Below are 15,929 nucleotides of genomic sequence, written 5' to 3' on the forward strand. Positions count from 1 at the left end.
GGCATATAGGTGTGATTTAATATACAAAGGAAACAGGAAGGTTATTCTCAAGTCGAGGATATATTAGGATGTTAAAAAAGAAACAAAAAGCTGTAATGAATATGTATGAAGTTCAAACAGAGAACATCTTGATAGTTTTCTCCCAAAACAGAGCATTTATTACATTTTCTTTCCTAAACTTAGTTTTTTTAACAAGTTTGTTTACTGCACAAAGAGATGAACAGCCCACACAGACACCATCTCTCAGTACAACATGGAACTGTAAAACCCCCGGAGTAACAAATGAAATCCTCAGAAAATCCATTGTGAGCCGGGCTTGACTTTTCCTGGCTCAAAGCTCTGCCCTTATGATGGGCTGCGTTGGCGTTGATATGAGCCCTGTGAGGTCACAATGAAGCCATTGTACACACAGTGCCTCAGCTCGAGGATCCCCCGTAAGACCCTGCACTACACTCTATTAAGCACTGAGGCTTCCCAGAACTGACTGCTCCCAAGATGGAGGACACACCTACTAGTACATATGGTTAATTGCTTAAAGCATCTAGCACCCTGGTAAAATAATGTTGTTTTTCATGTAAATAGTGCTAAGAGAACTAAGCTTTTGTCCAATAGGAGGATGGCTTGTTATGTGAAGCTAGAAGGACTTTACAGGGCAAATAGCTCTTAATAAGGCCACACAAACATTTTTATGACAAGTGGGGCAAAAGTATGCCAACAAGCACACGTTGACAAGGTTACACTGTCAGTGAGATCATGAAACCATTTTAATGCACTTCTTCGGCACGTGTATTGGTGGCCAACCCTTTTCCTGGAGAACAACCCATTTACCTTTCAAATCAAGCCTGCGTCAACCTGCAGTACCATATATACCGCAGCAGTTATGCCAAATTACAAGCTTTCCAAACTGCACAATTTCAGTGCATCTTATCTCGTGACAGCCTGCTCATCAGTTATGAGCTGTCTCCAATGGAGGAAGTTCGCTGGCGTAACCGAACACACAGGTCCGCAGTGTGGAAAATAAATCAAAAAGTAGTGGTACAGAATCACATTGCCAAGCTGTGAAGGGACATCTCTGAAAACAAGTCCAAGAAAGATACTCTCACAGTAATGGTTAAATGCATCTTCTTGGTTCTGAAATTAGTTTCAGTGAAACCCCATTATGGCCAGACAGCGAAAGTGCTGTTATTGTGATTTTATAGACACATCAATTAAAATATCATTTAAATAAAGTGCATAAAAAAATGCAAAGCACTTTACAGTCAAACAACTACATAAAGGAAATAAAAGAAAAACAAGCAGGAAGAATAAAAAGCAGGAATAATATAAGAGAGCAGGGAGATCCTTCTGTCCTTGTTAGTTAGTTACTTGTCACACAACCACTTTGCTTCTCTGGACAGCTCAAGGCAACTGATAGTAGACTTTCCTTATCACATCTTGTGGTTGTCAGGAGATACAAGCCCACTTTGTCCACATGTACAGGCAGCTGTCCACCGAAACATATGTGACATGTCCAATCATAGATGTTTGACATTTCCATTGTTCTGTAAGCGATTATGATTTACATATTTTTATTTTCATAAACTAGCAAATAACGTATTTTCTTCATTTATTTTTCCCTTTCTGTGGACGATCTCATTATCTCTCCATCATTCTCTCTCCTCTTCATCTTCATCCTCCTCCTCCTCTTTCTCCTGCCGACTCCAATCATGCCCCTACTCTACCTACCCAGAGTACTCAGCCAGAATGCGAGGCCAGTCTGAGCACCGTCGCTCCCTCTCCCTCTCTGGTTCGTTCCCCTCCTCCTCTCCTTCCCTGTTTCCCCTGTCACTGACTCCTCTTCAAAACAAACCTTTCTGAGTATCTATCCATGGCACTGCCTGCCAGTTTGAGTTTGCTGTTTGCATTTGTTGCTTCCTGTTTATGCCCTTTCTTTTTGTTTCTACCTTATTCTCTTTCTTTCTCATTATCTATCTATTTTTTTTCAGTCTTTCCCTTGCTCTCTTTTCCTCACTCCCTCCCTCTGATTGTCTCTCTCGCTATGTCATAGAACAAACAATGTCCTCTAATGTCCAGTTTTTCCAATACACCGTCCTTCATCTGTGATTGATGGAGAGGACAGTTTGATATTTATTTTTTAAGGTTAAGGAATCGACCCAACCCAAAAATTGCATTTGGGTTAATGTTTAAGTTTTACAAGAACGAGATGAGGAAGCACAAAGATGGCTCTGTGCGGACTCGCAGCGGAGTGTATGTCACAAGATATTGTTTGCCAAAGCCAGGGAACAATACCCAAGGCCAGGAGACACTGGCCTCTTTCAAGGCTGCTCTTTTCCCCTTTCTGTTTTTAACATTATCATCGCAGACAAAGGGCACTAAATCTAGGGGGAAGATTGCCTTTTTGAAATATTCTGAAGGCCTTATCTGTCCGTTGGGAGAGATAGACAAGGACGCAGACTGTATTGTTCTGTCAGGGGCCTGGAATGATGTCCAGACTGCAGTACTGCACTGTACTCCCAAAAGCCAGAGTAGTCCTTGAAGTCCAAGGACTGTAATGAATGACCACAATGACATCCATTCTATTAACATGGCTTCACTTCCAACAACTCAGGCCTTGGAGCAAAGATGGAGCATGAGTAGACCGGACATTCCCGGTGTAGACCGTTTAGAATGGGGTCAGACCTGGTCTACTGGGGGAAAAAAACACTCTATTTGGGTATTTATATACATACGTAGATCTGTTTCCAATCAGTACATTTCTTTGAAGGGAATTCCGACGAATTTCACCCCAGATAACCTTTCCGCACCATAAAATAGTCCCTCACTGGAGCGATGGATGGAGAGGAAGAGAGCGATAGCCCCTTCCTCATAAAATTTCCTATAGTATGTAAAAAAAAATATATATTTGTGTTTATATGCTTGAAAAACAAGGGGGGGAACAAAACAATTCCCCAGATATGCCAGTCCAGGGAATCTCTGCTGTAACAGCTGGAAGCTATTAGCCATCTCCAGGGCAACGATACAGTGTTTGACAGGCTCCGCTGTAGAGCAGTGCATCCTGGGTCCATCTGTTTTGCTGTATCCCAGGCCCATTGCCATTCACGTGCCAGCGCTTAGGATTTATCCAACAATGCCCCTCTTCGATCCACAAATCAAAATAGAGCACAGCCTAGACATGTGACATGACTGAAGCAGCTCCATTGGAGGCAAATCAAGAACGTAAAAAGATGGGCATATGAATGGCATGTGTGCAGGTTTGGCGTTTTAGGCCTATACTTGGATCTTGTCATGATACTGTTTTGTTATGCTGTAAATTTGGATCCAACAAAGCACACTTAGTGACACTAGATTTCTGTTGATATACAGTATATACACTGTTGTGCACTAGACAGACAGGAAGTTAGTTAACCTCTTAGAAGACTGCTCTCCTTTAATACCACTTTTTCCCTCCAAAATCTCTCTGTAGTTTTTATGTTCAGTTTAACGGTTGTGGAATATGGATATACTTCTTCACAGTCATGGATATTATTTGGAGTAAACACATAAGGCATGTCTGACTCTTATGTGACCAAAGAGGCCATCTCCATTCTGACAGTAACTGTTAGCCTCTTAGTTTCCCGCAGCTGCATGCTATTGCTATCTCTAACTCGCCCCCCCAGGTTTGTCCTGCCAAAAGAGGCTGAGCTAGGGCTCGTAAATATTTTTCACTGTTTCCATAACGTTCGGCTCTCGAACTAGGGTGTGTTTGCATGCTTTTCCATCTTTGGGAGGGTATGTCAGAACTTCAGGCTTGGAGAATCCATGAATCAGATGAATAGTTTGTTTTTGCAGACAGTCAGCGCTAGCTACAGAGTACATTGCATAAAACCTGCATGAAAAAGCAAAAAATAAGTGTTTATGCACAATTTTCAATGACCCTCCAAATTTTACCTTAAAATTGAAGAACCTAGGGTAAAAGTGAAACATATTTTTAAGAAAGGCTGGCTACGATACAAAACCAATGTGTAGTTTGCTTACATTAACCCAAAGTCTCTGACTACCAATGAACAAAAAGGTAGTTTCCATGCAGTAACTAACACATTCAAATAATCTTACGCAAATCCTTTTTGTTTTACACTGGCAGTGGCAGCTTCCTCTCTTTCCCTCCAAACCAACTAATGAGTTTACTGGGCCTTTTGAGGTTCATCCGAGTATTACCCAGATAACAATAATTACAAATTTAGACTGTTTCACTGATGTACCTGCGAGTTCCTGATAATCTAGTGACATTCAACAAGAACATTGATCCCTACTGTTCCCCTCCAAACAATCCAGAGTGCCTGATTTTAATGAGAAAAGTTCTGGTTAGAGTGTTCAACATCAAGTAGCATGTTGAAAGTTCAGCTTTGCCATTTCTTACTGTTCACTTTTGAACACTTTGTGACTGTTTCCTTATTCTGATGTTTCTGTGGATTTAAAGGCTGTGCAAGACATTGCTGGTTTGAAGTGAAAAATTGTGTTTCAAAGAGCATGATACTGATACAGCATGATATTTTTTTTCTCTTTTTTTTTACAAAACACTGTTCTGACAAAATGTGACCCCTGTTTGATCTGGACAGGTGTCCAGTCCCATGGGATGTCATTGGACGAGACATTGGCCCTGCCCCGTCACCGCACCACCAGCGAAGGACAATGCCACAATGGCCACGACGAAAACTTCTCTTACGAACCCCCAGTCCGCTCCCCCATTCGCTGTGTCTCGCCGGAGTTCGTCAACACCTTAAATCTGAATCCTGGGGGGCGGCCCAAAGAGGTAGAATGCTCTGCCCACAGCCTCAACCTTCTCTAGTGTGTCTCACATAGGATGATATATGATTAGGATGACCATAATGACATATTGGGTGTGTATGCATGTGCGTGAATGTGTGTGTTTCCTTGTATTCTCTTCCATCAGAGACACATGCACAGCTACAGAGAGGCCTTTGAGGAGTTGGAAGGTGGCTCCGTCAGCCCCACGCCCACTGTTGGTGGTGAGGTGTTCCCCCAAACCCCTGCCTTCCCCATCTCGCCGCAAACCCCTTACTTCAACCTGTGTAAGTCTCCCCTCTGGCTGGCTGTAGGCGCTGTGGAACTCAGGGGAATATAGGCTTTTACCATAAATCATATTTAAATACATTTATCCAAGAAGGGAGTAGGATGTTATTTATAGGAATAATTAACCAGGAGTTACATTACCATGTGACTTGATCGGGAAAACCTCAAAAGTTTAACTCTCTAGGATATTATAGGACATGAGAATACCATGTTTTATTCAGGCATGTACAGGTTCAGAGTGTAGAAACTATACAACTGATATTATGGTCAATAACGTCATGGTGGCATTAGTCTAGCGCTGTCTGGTTGGTTTTAATTCTTGGACCATAACATTTTTCTTCTTCTTCTTCTTCTTCTCAAAAAAAATAATAGACTACATCTCCTAATCCCGAGTATTCTACCCCATTTAGATGTAGGGCAATAAACTACATTTCCCACATGACAAAATCCATTTCAAACCCATTCAGACAGATTTGTAGGAAGTGCAGGATAGATCCTAATAACTGCAGAGGCCGCACTGTCTGAGAGGCCACACTGTTTGCAATTGTGTCGGCTCATAGAAAAGTCTGAGTCATCCTATCAGACAAGAATCACACTTCTCTCCTGCCTTCCAGTCAGTAATTGAGTGGGTTTAGAGAATGTGCTGCCATCTACAGATCAACATATCCTGGGATCCCACCAGTCTTCTGATGCATTTAGTAGGCACGTATTTCATATGAAAGATGGGCACTGTTTAATTTTTGGATTTTATTCGGTGCCTATCTTCCACATTCATTTGGGTTAAGGCATTGAGCTGGATCTACACACAGAAACAATAGCGTGAGTTGTGGTTTCATGCGCTTGACAAATTATGGAGGGAACTATCCCTTCAAATATCATGTCAGTTGCCAGCGCTACGAGTTACCTCATCTCCCCCTGGGCAAAGCCCTAAAAACACCCCATAAAAAGTCCATAGCATTTTTACCGCCCTCAAAGGTGTTACACCCCCCCCCCCAAAACAAAATACTCCATGCAAAGCGGGAATGCAGTGAGTACTTATTTTTCCTGACTAAACCATGACGATTTATGATATCTCTGTCCATGTAAGAAGATTCTAGTCAAGTATGCATCCACTTACATGCATCTACCAGCATTTAGGGATCTACTAGTAGTATGCTACTACTCAAGTATGCATCCCACTTTCAATATGCTTCAACTTCATTTTACACTTAATGTCTTGAATAGAAACTGAAACAGATACTTAGATAGACTGGTGGAGCCCTGGGTATGTCTGTCCCTGTCTATCTCTGCCGTTCTAGCCCCTAACCCTAAACATTACTGCGAGACAGGAGGCTGTGTTGGTTTTCTTTCTATGGAGCTAGTGGTGTCGTTGACTGTTGCCCTGCAAGCCTGGCCTTGTATCAGTTTGGAATCATCACTCCCATTGGTAATGTTACAATTCGGGGTATGGAAAGCTGATGGACCAGCGCTTAGGGTTACCCAGATCCCTATCACCGGCACATCCACAGACCCCTCTCAGTTCTAGACCTTTAGAGTGTCCTCCCATGAAACGCATTTGCCCAACACGATCCACCACATTGTAAGGCATTTAGGTTGCCACACAGAACAAAGAATTGATTGGGATTCTTTGGTAAGTGGAGGATGATGCACGTCCCTAGTCCCACTGTTGACCACATTGGCCATCTTGGCCCAGGCTCAGCGACCCTGAAGTTACCTCCAGCTCTCCCCTTCTGCCTATCATAGCCCCCCCCCCCCCCCCCCCCCCCCCCCGCACGGCTTTACCCAGCATGCCTCTGGAGAGCAGTACCTCTTAAGACACAAGAGCCCCTTATAGACTTGAGATCCACACTAAATTACTCATATAAAGGAAACACACGTATTCACCCACGCTAATTCACACACACACACACACACGCACGCACGCGCGCGCACACAAACACACATGCGCATATACAAATATTTCAAAATAACTAAGCCTCACTCTCCAAAGGTACTGCTCTCCATGTGACTGTTGTCATGTGTGTATTCCTTTTAACATCACTTTGTTGTTTTGCTACTCACTGACTTCTCCCAAGCATCTTTATTTGTTAAGCCACATAAGGCTTGTCTTTTCTACATATGTCAGTGAGTTACTGTTGTTATTTACATTTGTGTGCATGGCACACCTTTGCTTATATCCTGCCATGTTTGTTGTGACCGTGTCGCTCAGAGGCTGGTCACAGTGTGATACGTCACCTGCATGGTCCTCCCACAGAGCATGAGGCATGGACACACCCCTCCCACATCTAGCTGTGTCCGTCATGATATCACCCATGTTGTCGTGTGTCACTGTGTCACATTCTGTTGTTATGATGTCTTGACAGCTCAGCATCTGTATGTACCATATGTATACACACACATTTGGTTTCCGGACCCAGATTAAGCCTAGTTCTGGACAAAAAATAACTTTCCAACAATATTCTCTGTTGAGCATGTTTTTTCTTCTTGGACTAGTGTTATTCTAGGTCCCGGAAAACATTCCTTAATGTTTCCAAGCTACACATGTCAGTCAGTCCTATTTATGAGGCATAGAACATGTGCAGCAATGAACAACCTGCCTTGGAAATAAGGAATTAAAAAATTGCCCTATCAAGTGAATACATGTAACGGTAACTAACACACTTTTGAACATTGCGCTATTCCGTACAATTTACCTTATTTTACCGCCCAAAAAACGTAATACTTCCAGGTCAACTGTGACATGAATACCATTGTAAAGCACAATTTCTCCCCTTTCTAGCAAAATCAATGACGAGACCTCCATGCTGCCCGTCTCTGCATGATTGAAGAACGCAATGCGAAACCTACTGCGTGATAGTGAAAGGGAGTGAAAGGGAGGAGATATGTTGTGTGGGGAAACTGCTTTTGTCACCCAATTTGTCCAACTTATCACCTCTAAAATGTAAATAAAACAATATACCTAGAGAAGGGCTACACCTGGTGGAAAGAGTCTGTATGACACCGAATGAGTTCCACAGAATGAGTTGTACGTTACGTAGTGACACGTCACAATGTAACGTACCGCGTCAGAGGGATCTGTTTTTTGTTAGTCTTTTCTCGAATACTATTAGTCCATTCCCATGAAAATCAACGCTGAATCAAAACTTAGTTCACACCCCAGATTTTGATGCCAATACATTTGCTACAGTCCCATTCGTTTTCATTGCAGCCTCGTTTGAATGCTGCGGTGGCGCAAATTTGTACGGAATGGGGTTAGTCACCGTTACATACCTTACATAGACCCAAACCAGCTAACACACACACACACACACACCCACATACACAGTTACAACATGAACAGCACAGGTGTTTGCTGCTAAGACTGTTGTAGTGAAGCATGCTAAATGCTAAGTCATGTTGTGCTCTTTTCCTGCTAGGCCAAGCTCGTTCCCCTCCAGGCCTGATGAAGACCCCTCTCTCTGCCCTGGGCCTCAAACCCCACAACCCAGCTGAGATCCACCTCAACCAGAGTGGCTCAGGTGAGCAAGCACTCCTTAGCCTGTTAGCCATTGTGCTTCACTCATGGGCTTGAAGAGCCTGTAAGCATAGCATAATGTAGCCTCTAGCATGTTAGCATAATCTTACAGTGCTATGTTCACTTCATCTAGTTAGTATATTGTATGTAAACTTTGTGTAAATTTGTCTGTCTGTAGTCTGTCTCAATATGTTGTTTTTTGCTAGCAGCACCATATCACCAAGTAAAATTCTGGGTATGTGTAAATGTACTTAAATATACAAATATACAAATTGTAAAAAAAATATATAAATGCAACATGTAAAGTGTTGAAATAAATATCCCCAAAATGTCCCATACGCACAAAAAGCTTATTTCTCTTGAATGTTGTTGTCACGCCCTGGCCATAGAGAGGCTTTTCATTCTCTATTTTGGTTAGGCCAGGGTGTGACTAGGGTGGGCATTCTATGTCCTTTTTTCTATGTTTTGTATTTCTATGTCTTGGCCTGGTATGGTTCTCAATCAGGGACAGCTGTCTATTGTTGTCTCTGATTGAGAACCATACTTAGGTACCCTTTTCCCCCACCTGTTTTGTGGGAAGTTAACTTTGTAGTTGTTCAGGGCACATAGCCCAAAGCTTCACGGTTGGTTTTTTCTTCTTTATTTTGTCGGCGTCATTTTTAAATAAAGTAAAAATGTACGCTTACCATGCTGCACCTTGGTCCAGTCCTTCAGCCAGCCGTGACAGTTCTGCACAAATGTGTTTACGTCCCTATTAGCGAGCATTTATTTTTGCCAAGATAATCCATCCACCTGACAGGTGTGGCGTAGTAAAAAGCTGATTAAACTGCATGATCATTACACAGTGCTGGGGACATAAAAGTCCACTCTAAAATGTGAAGTTTTGTCACACAACATCGGTTTGCGCAACCAACAAATTTCTGCACAAACTGTCAGAAACCATCTCAGGGAAGCTAATCTGTGTGCTCGTCGTCCTCACCAAGGTCATGACATGACTGCAGTTCGGCGTCATAACCAACTTCAGTGGGCAAATACTCACCTTTGACGGCCACTGGCACACTGGAGAAGTGTGCTCTTCACGGATTAATCCCGGTTTCAACTGTACATGGCAGACAGCTTGTGGGTGAGCGGTTTGCTGATGTCAGCGTTGTGAACAAAGTGCCCCCATGGTGGGGTGGGGTTATGGTATGGGCAGGCATAAGCTACGTCAGCGAACGGGATTGCGTATTATCGATTACAATTTCAATGCACAGAGATACCGTGACGAGATCCTGAGGCACATTGTCGTACCATTCATCCACCGCCATCACCTCATGTTTCAGCATGATAATGCAAGGATCTGTACACAACTCCTGGAAGCTGAAAATGTCCCAGTTCTTCAATGGCTTGCATACTCACTAAACATGTCATCCATTGAGCATTTTTAGGATGCTCTGGATCTATGCGTCCGCCAGCGTGTTCCAGTTCCACAGGCCACAATCAACAGCCCGATCAACTCTATGCGAAGGAGATGTGTTGCGCTACATGAGGCAAATGGTGGTCACACCAGATACTGACTGGTTTTCTCACCAACCTTTTTTTAAAGGTATCTGTGACCAACAGATGCATATTTCCAGTCATTAGGGCCCAGTGAATTTACTGATTTCCGTATATGAACTCGTAAAATCTTTGAAATTGTTTTGTTTATATATTTTTTCAGTGTATACTAATAATATATATGCCATTTAGCAGACGCATCCAACGCATGTATAAGAATAATGTTTTTTTTCTGATAATATTGTGCTACATACATATGCTACATGACCAAAAGTATGTGGACACTTCGTCAAACATCTCATTCCAAAATCATGGGCATTAATATGTAATTGGTCCCCCCTTTGCTGCTATAACAGCTACCTGTCTTCTGGGAAGGCTTTCCCCTAAATGTTGGTACATTTCTGCGGGTGCTTTGCTTACATTCAGCCACAAACATTAGTGAGGTCGAGCACTGATGTTGGGGTGGCAGGTAGCCTAGTGGTTAGAGCGTTGAGCCAGTAACCGAAAGATTTCTGGATCGAGTCCCTGAGTTGACAAGGTAAAAAAAAATCTGCCGTTCTGCCCCTGAACAAGGCAGTTAACCCACTGTTCCCCGGTAGGCAGTCATTGTAAATAAGAATTTGTTCTTAACTAACTTGCATAGTTAAATAAAGTTTAACAAAAAAACGCCTCGCAATTGGCGTTTCAATTCATCCAAAAGGTGTTTGATGGGGTTGAGGTCAGGGTCCTGTGCAGGCCAGTCAGGTTAATCCAGTGCTTTGTGCACGGGGGCATTGTCATGCTGAAACAGGAAAGGGATTTCCCCAAACTGTTGCCACAAAGTTGGAAGCACAGAATCATCTAGCCTGAACCACCGAATTCTAAACTGCCTCTGGAAGCAACGTCAGCACAAGAACTCTTCGTCGGGAGCTTCATGAAATGGGTTTCCATGGCCGAGCCGCCACATACAAGCCTAAGATCACCATGTGCAATGCCAAGTGTTGGCTGGAGTGGTGTAAACCTTGCCGCCATTAGACTCTGGAGTATTGGCAATGGGTTCTCTAGAGGGATGAATCACGCTTCACTATCTGGCAGTCCGACGGAGAAATCTGTGTTTGGGGGATGCCAGGAAAAAAAAATATTCCTCCTCTATGCTTTGGGGCAGGTAGCGTTCTCCTGGCATCCTCCCTTGCTTCCAGAGGCAGTTTGGATCTCAGTAGGTAGTGTTGCAACCGAGGACAAATTATTTTTATGCGCTACGCACTTCAGCGGTCCCATCCTCTGAGCTTGTGTGGTCTATCACTTTGCGACGGAGACATTGTTGCTCCTAGACGTTTCCACTTCACAATAACAGCACTTACATTTGATCGGGGCAGCTCTAGCAGAGCAGACATTTTATGAACTGACTTGTTGGAAAGGTGGCATCCTATGTCGGTGCCATGTTGAAAGCCACTGAGCTCTTCAGTAAGGCCATTCTACTGCCAATGTTTGTATATGGAGATTGCATGTGTGGCTGAAATAGCTGAATACAATAAGTGGCTGAAATAGCTGAATACATTAATTTGAAGAGGTGTCCACATACTTTTGTATATATGGTGCAGCATAGTGCTAAAATGTAAACATAGCATCTACTAGCATAGTGCTACTCCCTTGAGGCCTCAACGATTGTTAGCATAGGGCTAAATCTAGAGAGCGTGGCTAGCTAGCACCATTCCATTGAGGGCTCGAAAGGCTAGCATAGCAACCTAGCTTTAGCTTGAGATACATTTTCTGTGAAACAGTTCACCAGTGAGATCATCAGTGCTTGTAAATTGAGCAGTGTTTTTGTATCATATGTGGTTATATTGGGGTTGATTTTTAGTGACCTAGGAATGTGAATGAAAGCTTGATTTATGGCTCACCTTCATAGAGTTGCATGTTAATCCAGTCTTCAAAGCGACGAGTCCCATATTTACACAGCCGACAGGCTAAATGTGAGAGAGCCCCCAGAAATATAATTTCAACAAATGACTCCTTTGAACATGCGCTCTTTTTTATTGTCTCCTCTAAGCCTTTATGGAGTGTTTGGTTCTAGCGGAGGCAGGAGCAATAATATCTCATTACTGGATGAGGTGCTTGGGCTCTCGGAGGGATGTTTGACTTGGCTCACGAAATGTGGACCCCACTGCTCAGTAGTTCCTTCTGCGCTAACTATTCCAGCGCTGACTTATATATACACACACACACACACACACACACACACACACACAGTTAAACTACAGATGCTTGAATATAACTTTGACAAATTGTCTTCCCTCTCTACACCATCATCATACTTTGTCTTCTTTCTTTCTCCCATGAACCTCTTTTCCTCCCCTCCCTTCTCTGGCTACCTTACACTACTTCTCATCCTCTTCCTCCCTTCTCATTCCTTCCTTCCCTCCCTTTATCTCTCTCTTCTTGTTCTTGACTCTTTGTTTCACTTTTTTTCTTTGAATTCCGTCCGTCACGGCGCCTCAGACGCTGACAATAGTGAGGGCGAGGAAGGTAAGAACATCGCCCAATCATCAAGCATTTTTTTTTTACTTACCCAGAGAACCCTTGTCATAGACAACCGCAGAGCCTCACTCTTTTTCTCCCTCTTCTCCCATCCAAATGTCCTCCACCCATTTCAGGTGTTACTTCACAATTGAGACTTTACAATTCCTTACAACGTTGCACTTTTTCTCAATTTCTTTGTTCCGTATTGTGTTTGCTCGTTGCTGTTATGGTCACCATCCCTCTTGCTCCATTCAGTCACTGTATGTGCCATGGAGTCATTATTGTGGGCAATACTGTTCCCTCCAGAAGATTCTTGTCTAGCGTGGGTTTCAGATCTAGCAGACTGTGCTTTTGATAGGCTCTTGTGGACATCATTGGAATGTCGAGGGGGCAATAGAACATGTCTCTGAGTACATACAAGCAGGTCTGTTTGACGAACACACTGTTGACAAGCTCCTGATGGGGAAACGGTGAAGATGCTGCAGTTTGGTTGATGGGCTGCAGCTGATGACTTGAATATGATCATTTCAATGAAGGAGGAATAATTTAACGACAGCCTAAAGCCTATTGTTGCTTCATAGGTTCTCTGCACTGCTTAACTCTTAACTCTGTAGTCCCATTTGTAAGAGTTTAAATATTATATTAAAGATATAATATGTCAGTAAGGATATGTCAATAATATTTCAGTGTATACCCAAAGTACAGTAAATCTTGATATCCAAACAACTCACTAATCCTGAATTCAGTGAAGAAAACACATTTGATACATAATGGCATGTTCACAAGAACAGAATTGTCACTGTTTAGGGGGAAAGTGCAGCCATCCTGTGAAGACAACGTCACCTTCACGACAGTACACACTGAAATGAAATCACACTTAATGGCCAAGTCTGTATCTCTTCAGAGCCGCGGAGCTACGTGGAGTCGGTGGCCAGATCAGCGGTGGCCGGCGGGGGACCACCAGGGTCACCTGTGACCCTCACCCCTCCAAAAGAGATCTTGGCCAGACAGACGACCACTGACCCTGCCCCGACCTTCAACCCCCCACTGTCTAGCAGCAGCCCAATCCACAGCTCAGAGGGGTGAGTACGAAGCAAACAACATTAATACATACACTCAATTACCAATTTATTAGGTACGCTCGTTCACGAAAATGGTTCGCTCCTACAGACAGTGAGTCACGTGGCACTGGCTTGCTATATAACGCAGTCAGACCGGCAACGAGGCATCCCTTTACTGTTCGATTGAATGTTAGAATGGGCAAAACGTGTGACCTAAGCGACTATGATCGCTGGTGCCAGGTGCACCGGTTCCAGTATCTCAGAAACGACCGGCCTCCTGGGCATTTCACTCACGGCAGTGTCTAGGGTTTACCGAGAATGGTGCGACAAACAAAAAACATCCAGTCGGCAGCAGTCCTGTGGGCAAAAAAACCCAGTCATACTCCTTTCAGCTAAAAACAAGAAGAATTTGCTCAAGTTTTCTCGCAATCACAAAAACTGGACTATTAAGGGTGGAAAAACATTGCCTGGTCTGACAAATCCCGGTTCCTGTTGCGTCATGCTGATGGGAGAATCAGGATTTGGCGTAAGCAGCATGAGGCCATGGCCATATCATGCCTGGTGTCAATGCGACAGGCAGGTGGCGGTAGTGTAATTGTGTGGAGTATGTTTTCCTGGCACACGTTAGCTCCCTTTAAACCAATTGAGCAATGTTTCCATTCCCCAAAGTATTCAGGCTGTTCTGGAGGCAGTGGGGGATCCAAACCGTACTTCATGGGTGTACCTAATAAATTGGTCAATGAGTGTGTATTAATTGACATTAAACATACACATACATGACATTGGTAAGGAACCAGTATTCCTGAAATATACTACATGTTTACAGATAGCAAGGGATCCATAGGTGTTAATACTGCATTTAGTTCATTCTACTGTGGTCTTCTTTCCATACACTGTGTTTGAGTGTCTTTATCTCTCTTTCTCCCTCAGAGAGCACCAATTGGCTGACAGCAGTGGAAACATCCCCTCGCAAGCGGCCAGTGACTCTGGCTTCCGTTTCCAGCCTTCTGAGGGCACGTCCCCCACCCCCACTCCCACCTCCGTCGCTACTCCCAAGCCCTACCTCCAGGCCCTGGGAACCCCATCTCCCTTCCTTCAAGCCCAGGGTACCCCTACCCCCTCCTACCTGAGCTCCAACTCAGCCAACCTGTCCTACCTGTGCACCCCAACCACAACGCCCTCCTACCTAGGTCCCAATGGCCTCATGGGGAGCTACATCTCTACCGACCCCAGCCCTCCCCAGGCCCAGCCGGAGGTATCCCCCCGGGAAAGCCCTTTGGCTGTCCACCCCTCGCCAGGATCAGGAAGTCTCCACACACTGCATCACGACAACAGCCCCTCTCTCCAACATCGGCACCAGCCCACCAATCACGGCAGCCCTGTCATGGGCCACCAGCCCTCTCCTGCCAATGGCTTTGTGGAGTTTGGAATCCCTGGGATGGTAATGGCGGGAAGTCCTGTGTTGGGCCGCCACCACTATAACCCGTGTGTGTCCAAGGGGACACAGTCCAGCCCAGTGCTGAGTCGACAGCCCTCCATGCCCCAGAGGAGCCCTGTCCTGAGCCGACAACCATCCCTGACGCAGGCCTCCCAGGGCAGCCCCGTGCTCAGCCGCCAGCCCTCCCTCACCTACAGCCAGCCTATCCAGAGCAGTATCCAGAGCAGTCCGGTGCTGAGTCGACAGCCGTCCCTCACCCACCAGCAGGGCAGTGGTAATAGTCCGGTGCTGGACCACCACCCGTCCCTCGGCCAGATGTCACAATGCAGTCCGAGTCTGGACCGACACCCTATGTTGCATAGTAGCGGCTACACCACCCCGGACGAGAGGCACGGCACCCTGTCCCGACAGAGCAGCTCCTCAGGATACCACCCACCCTCCACGCCCTCCTTCCCCCTCTCCCCTGCGGGATACCTGGACGGGGGGATGATGATGGGGCTAAGGCAGGGCAGCCCGGCCCCCCCGGCACAGGCTCAACCCCAGCTGCCAGAGAAGAGGCGCATGTCGAGCGGGGAGAGGCCCAACGGGGGGCTCTCTTACGGGACGCTGAACGGAAAAATGTCCTCACCTATGTCGAGTGGAGGGAGCACACCCAGCACCAGCTACTTTCAAACACTGCCCGACTTCTCCAAGTTTAACATGTCTGGTAAGACCACCTTGAAAACCCTCTTAAAACTTAGCTACTTCTGTAGCAAAGAGCACCCCAACTAGCACTGACATCCCCAGCGAAACAGGAAGTGAAGATCAGTGT

At 44.9% G+C, this 15,929-nt stretch overlaps 1 protein-coding gene across 9 annotated transcripts in view; it reads left to right on the top strand.

Moving 5' to 3' along the window:
- The window catches only part of LOC139380518 (tensin 1b), a 291,929-nt gene that overhangs the window by 256,510 nt on the left and 19,490 nt on the right, over positions 1-15,929 (top strand). For 4 of the 9 annotated variants that reach the window (XM_071123243.1, XM_071123242.1, XM_071123244.1 and 1 more), the window contains 5 exons: positions 4,596-4,789; positions 4,931-5,069; positions 8,487-8,588; positions 13,524-13,701; positions 14,611-15,824. In XM_071123243.1, coding sequence (XP_070979344.1) covers positions 4,596-4,789; positions 4,931-5,069; positions 8,487-8,588; positions 13,524-13,701; positions 14,611-15,824 — 1,827 coding nt within the window. Of the gene's footprint in view, positions 1-1,729; positions 1,787-4,595; positions 4,790-4,930; positions 5,070-8,486; positions 8,589-13,523; positions 13,702-14,610; positions 15,825-15,929 lie in introns of all 9 variants that reach the window. The other 5 variants (XM_071123241.1, XM_071123245.1, XM_071123246.1 and 2 more) reach the window with 2 other exon arrangements.

The sequence above is a fragment of the Oncorhynchus clarkii genome, chromosome 22, assembly GCF_045791955.1.
Source record: "Oncorhynchus clarkii lewisi isolate Uvic-CL-2024 chromosome 22, UVic_Ocla_1.0, whole genome shotgun sequence".
NCBI classification, from domain to species: domain Eukaryota; kingdom Metazoa; phylum Chordata; class Actinopteri; order Salmoniformes; family Salmonidae; genus Oncorhynchus; species Oncorhynchus clarkii.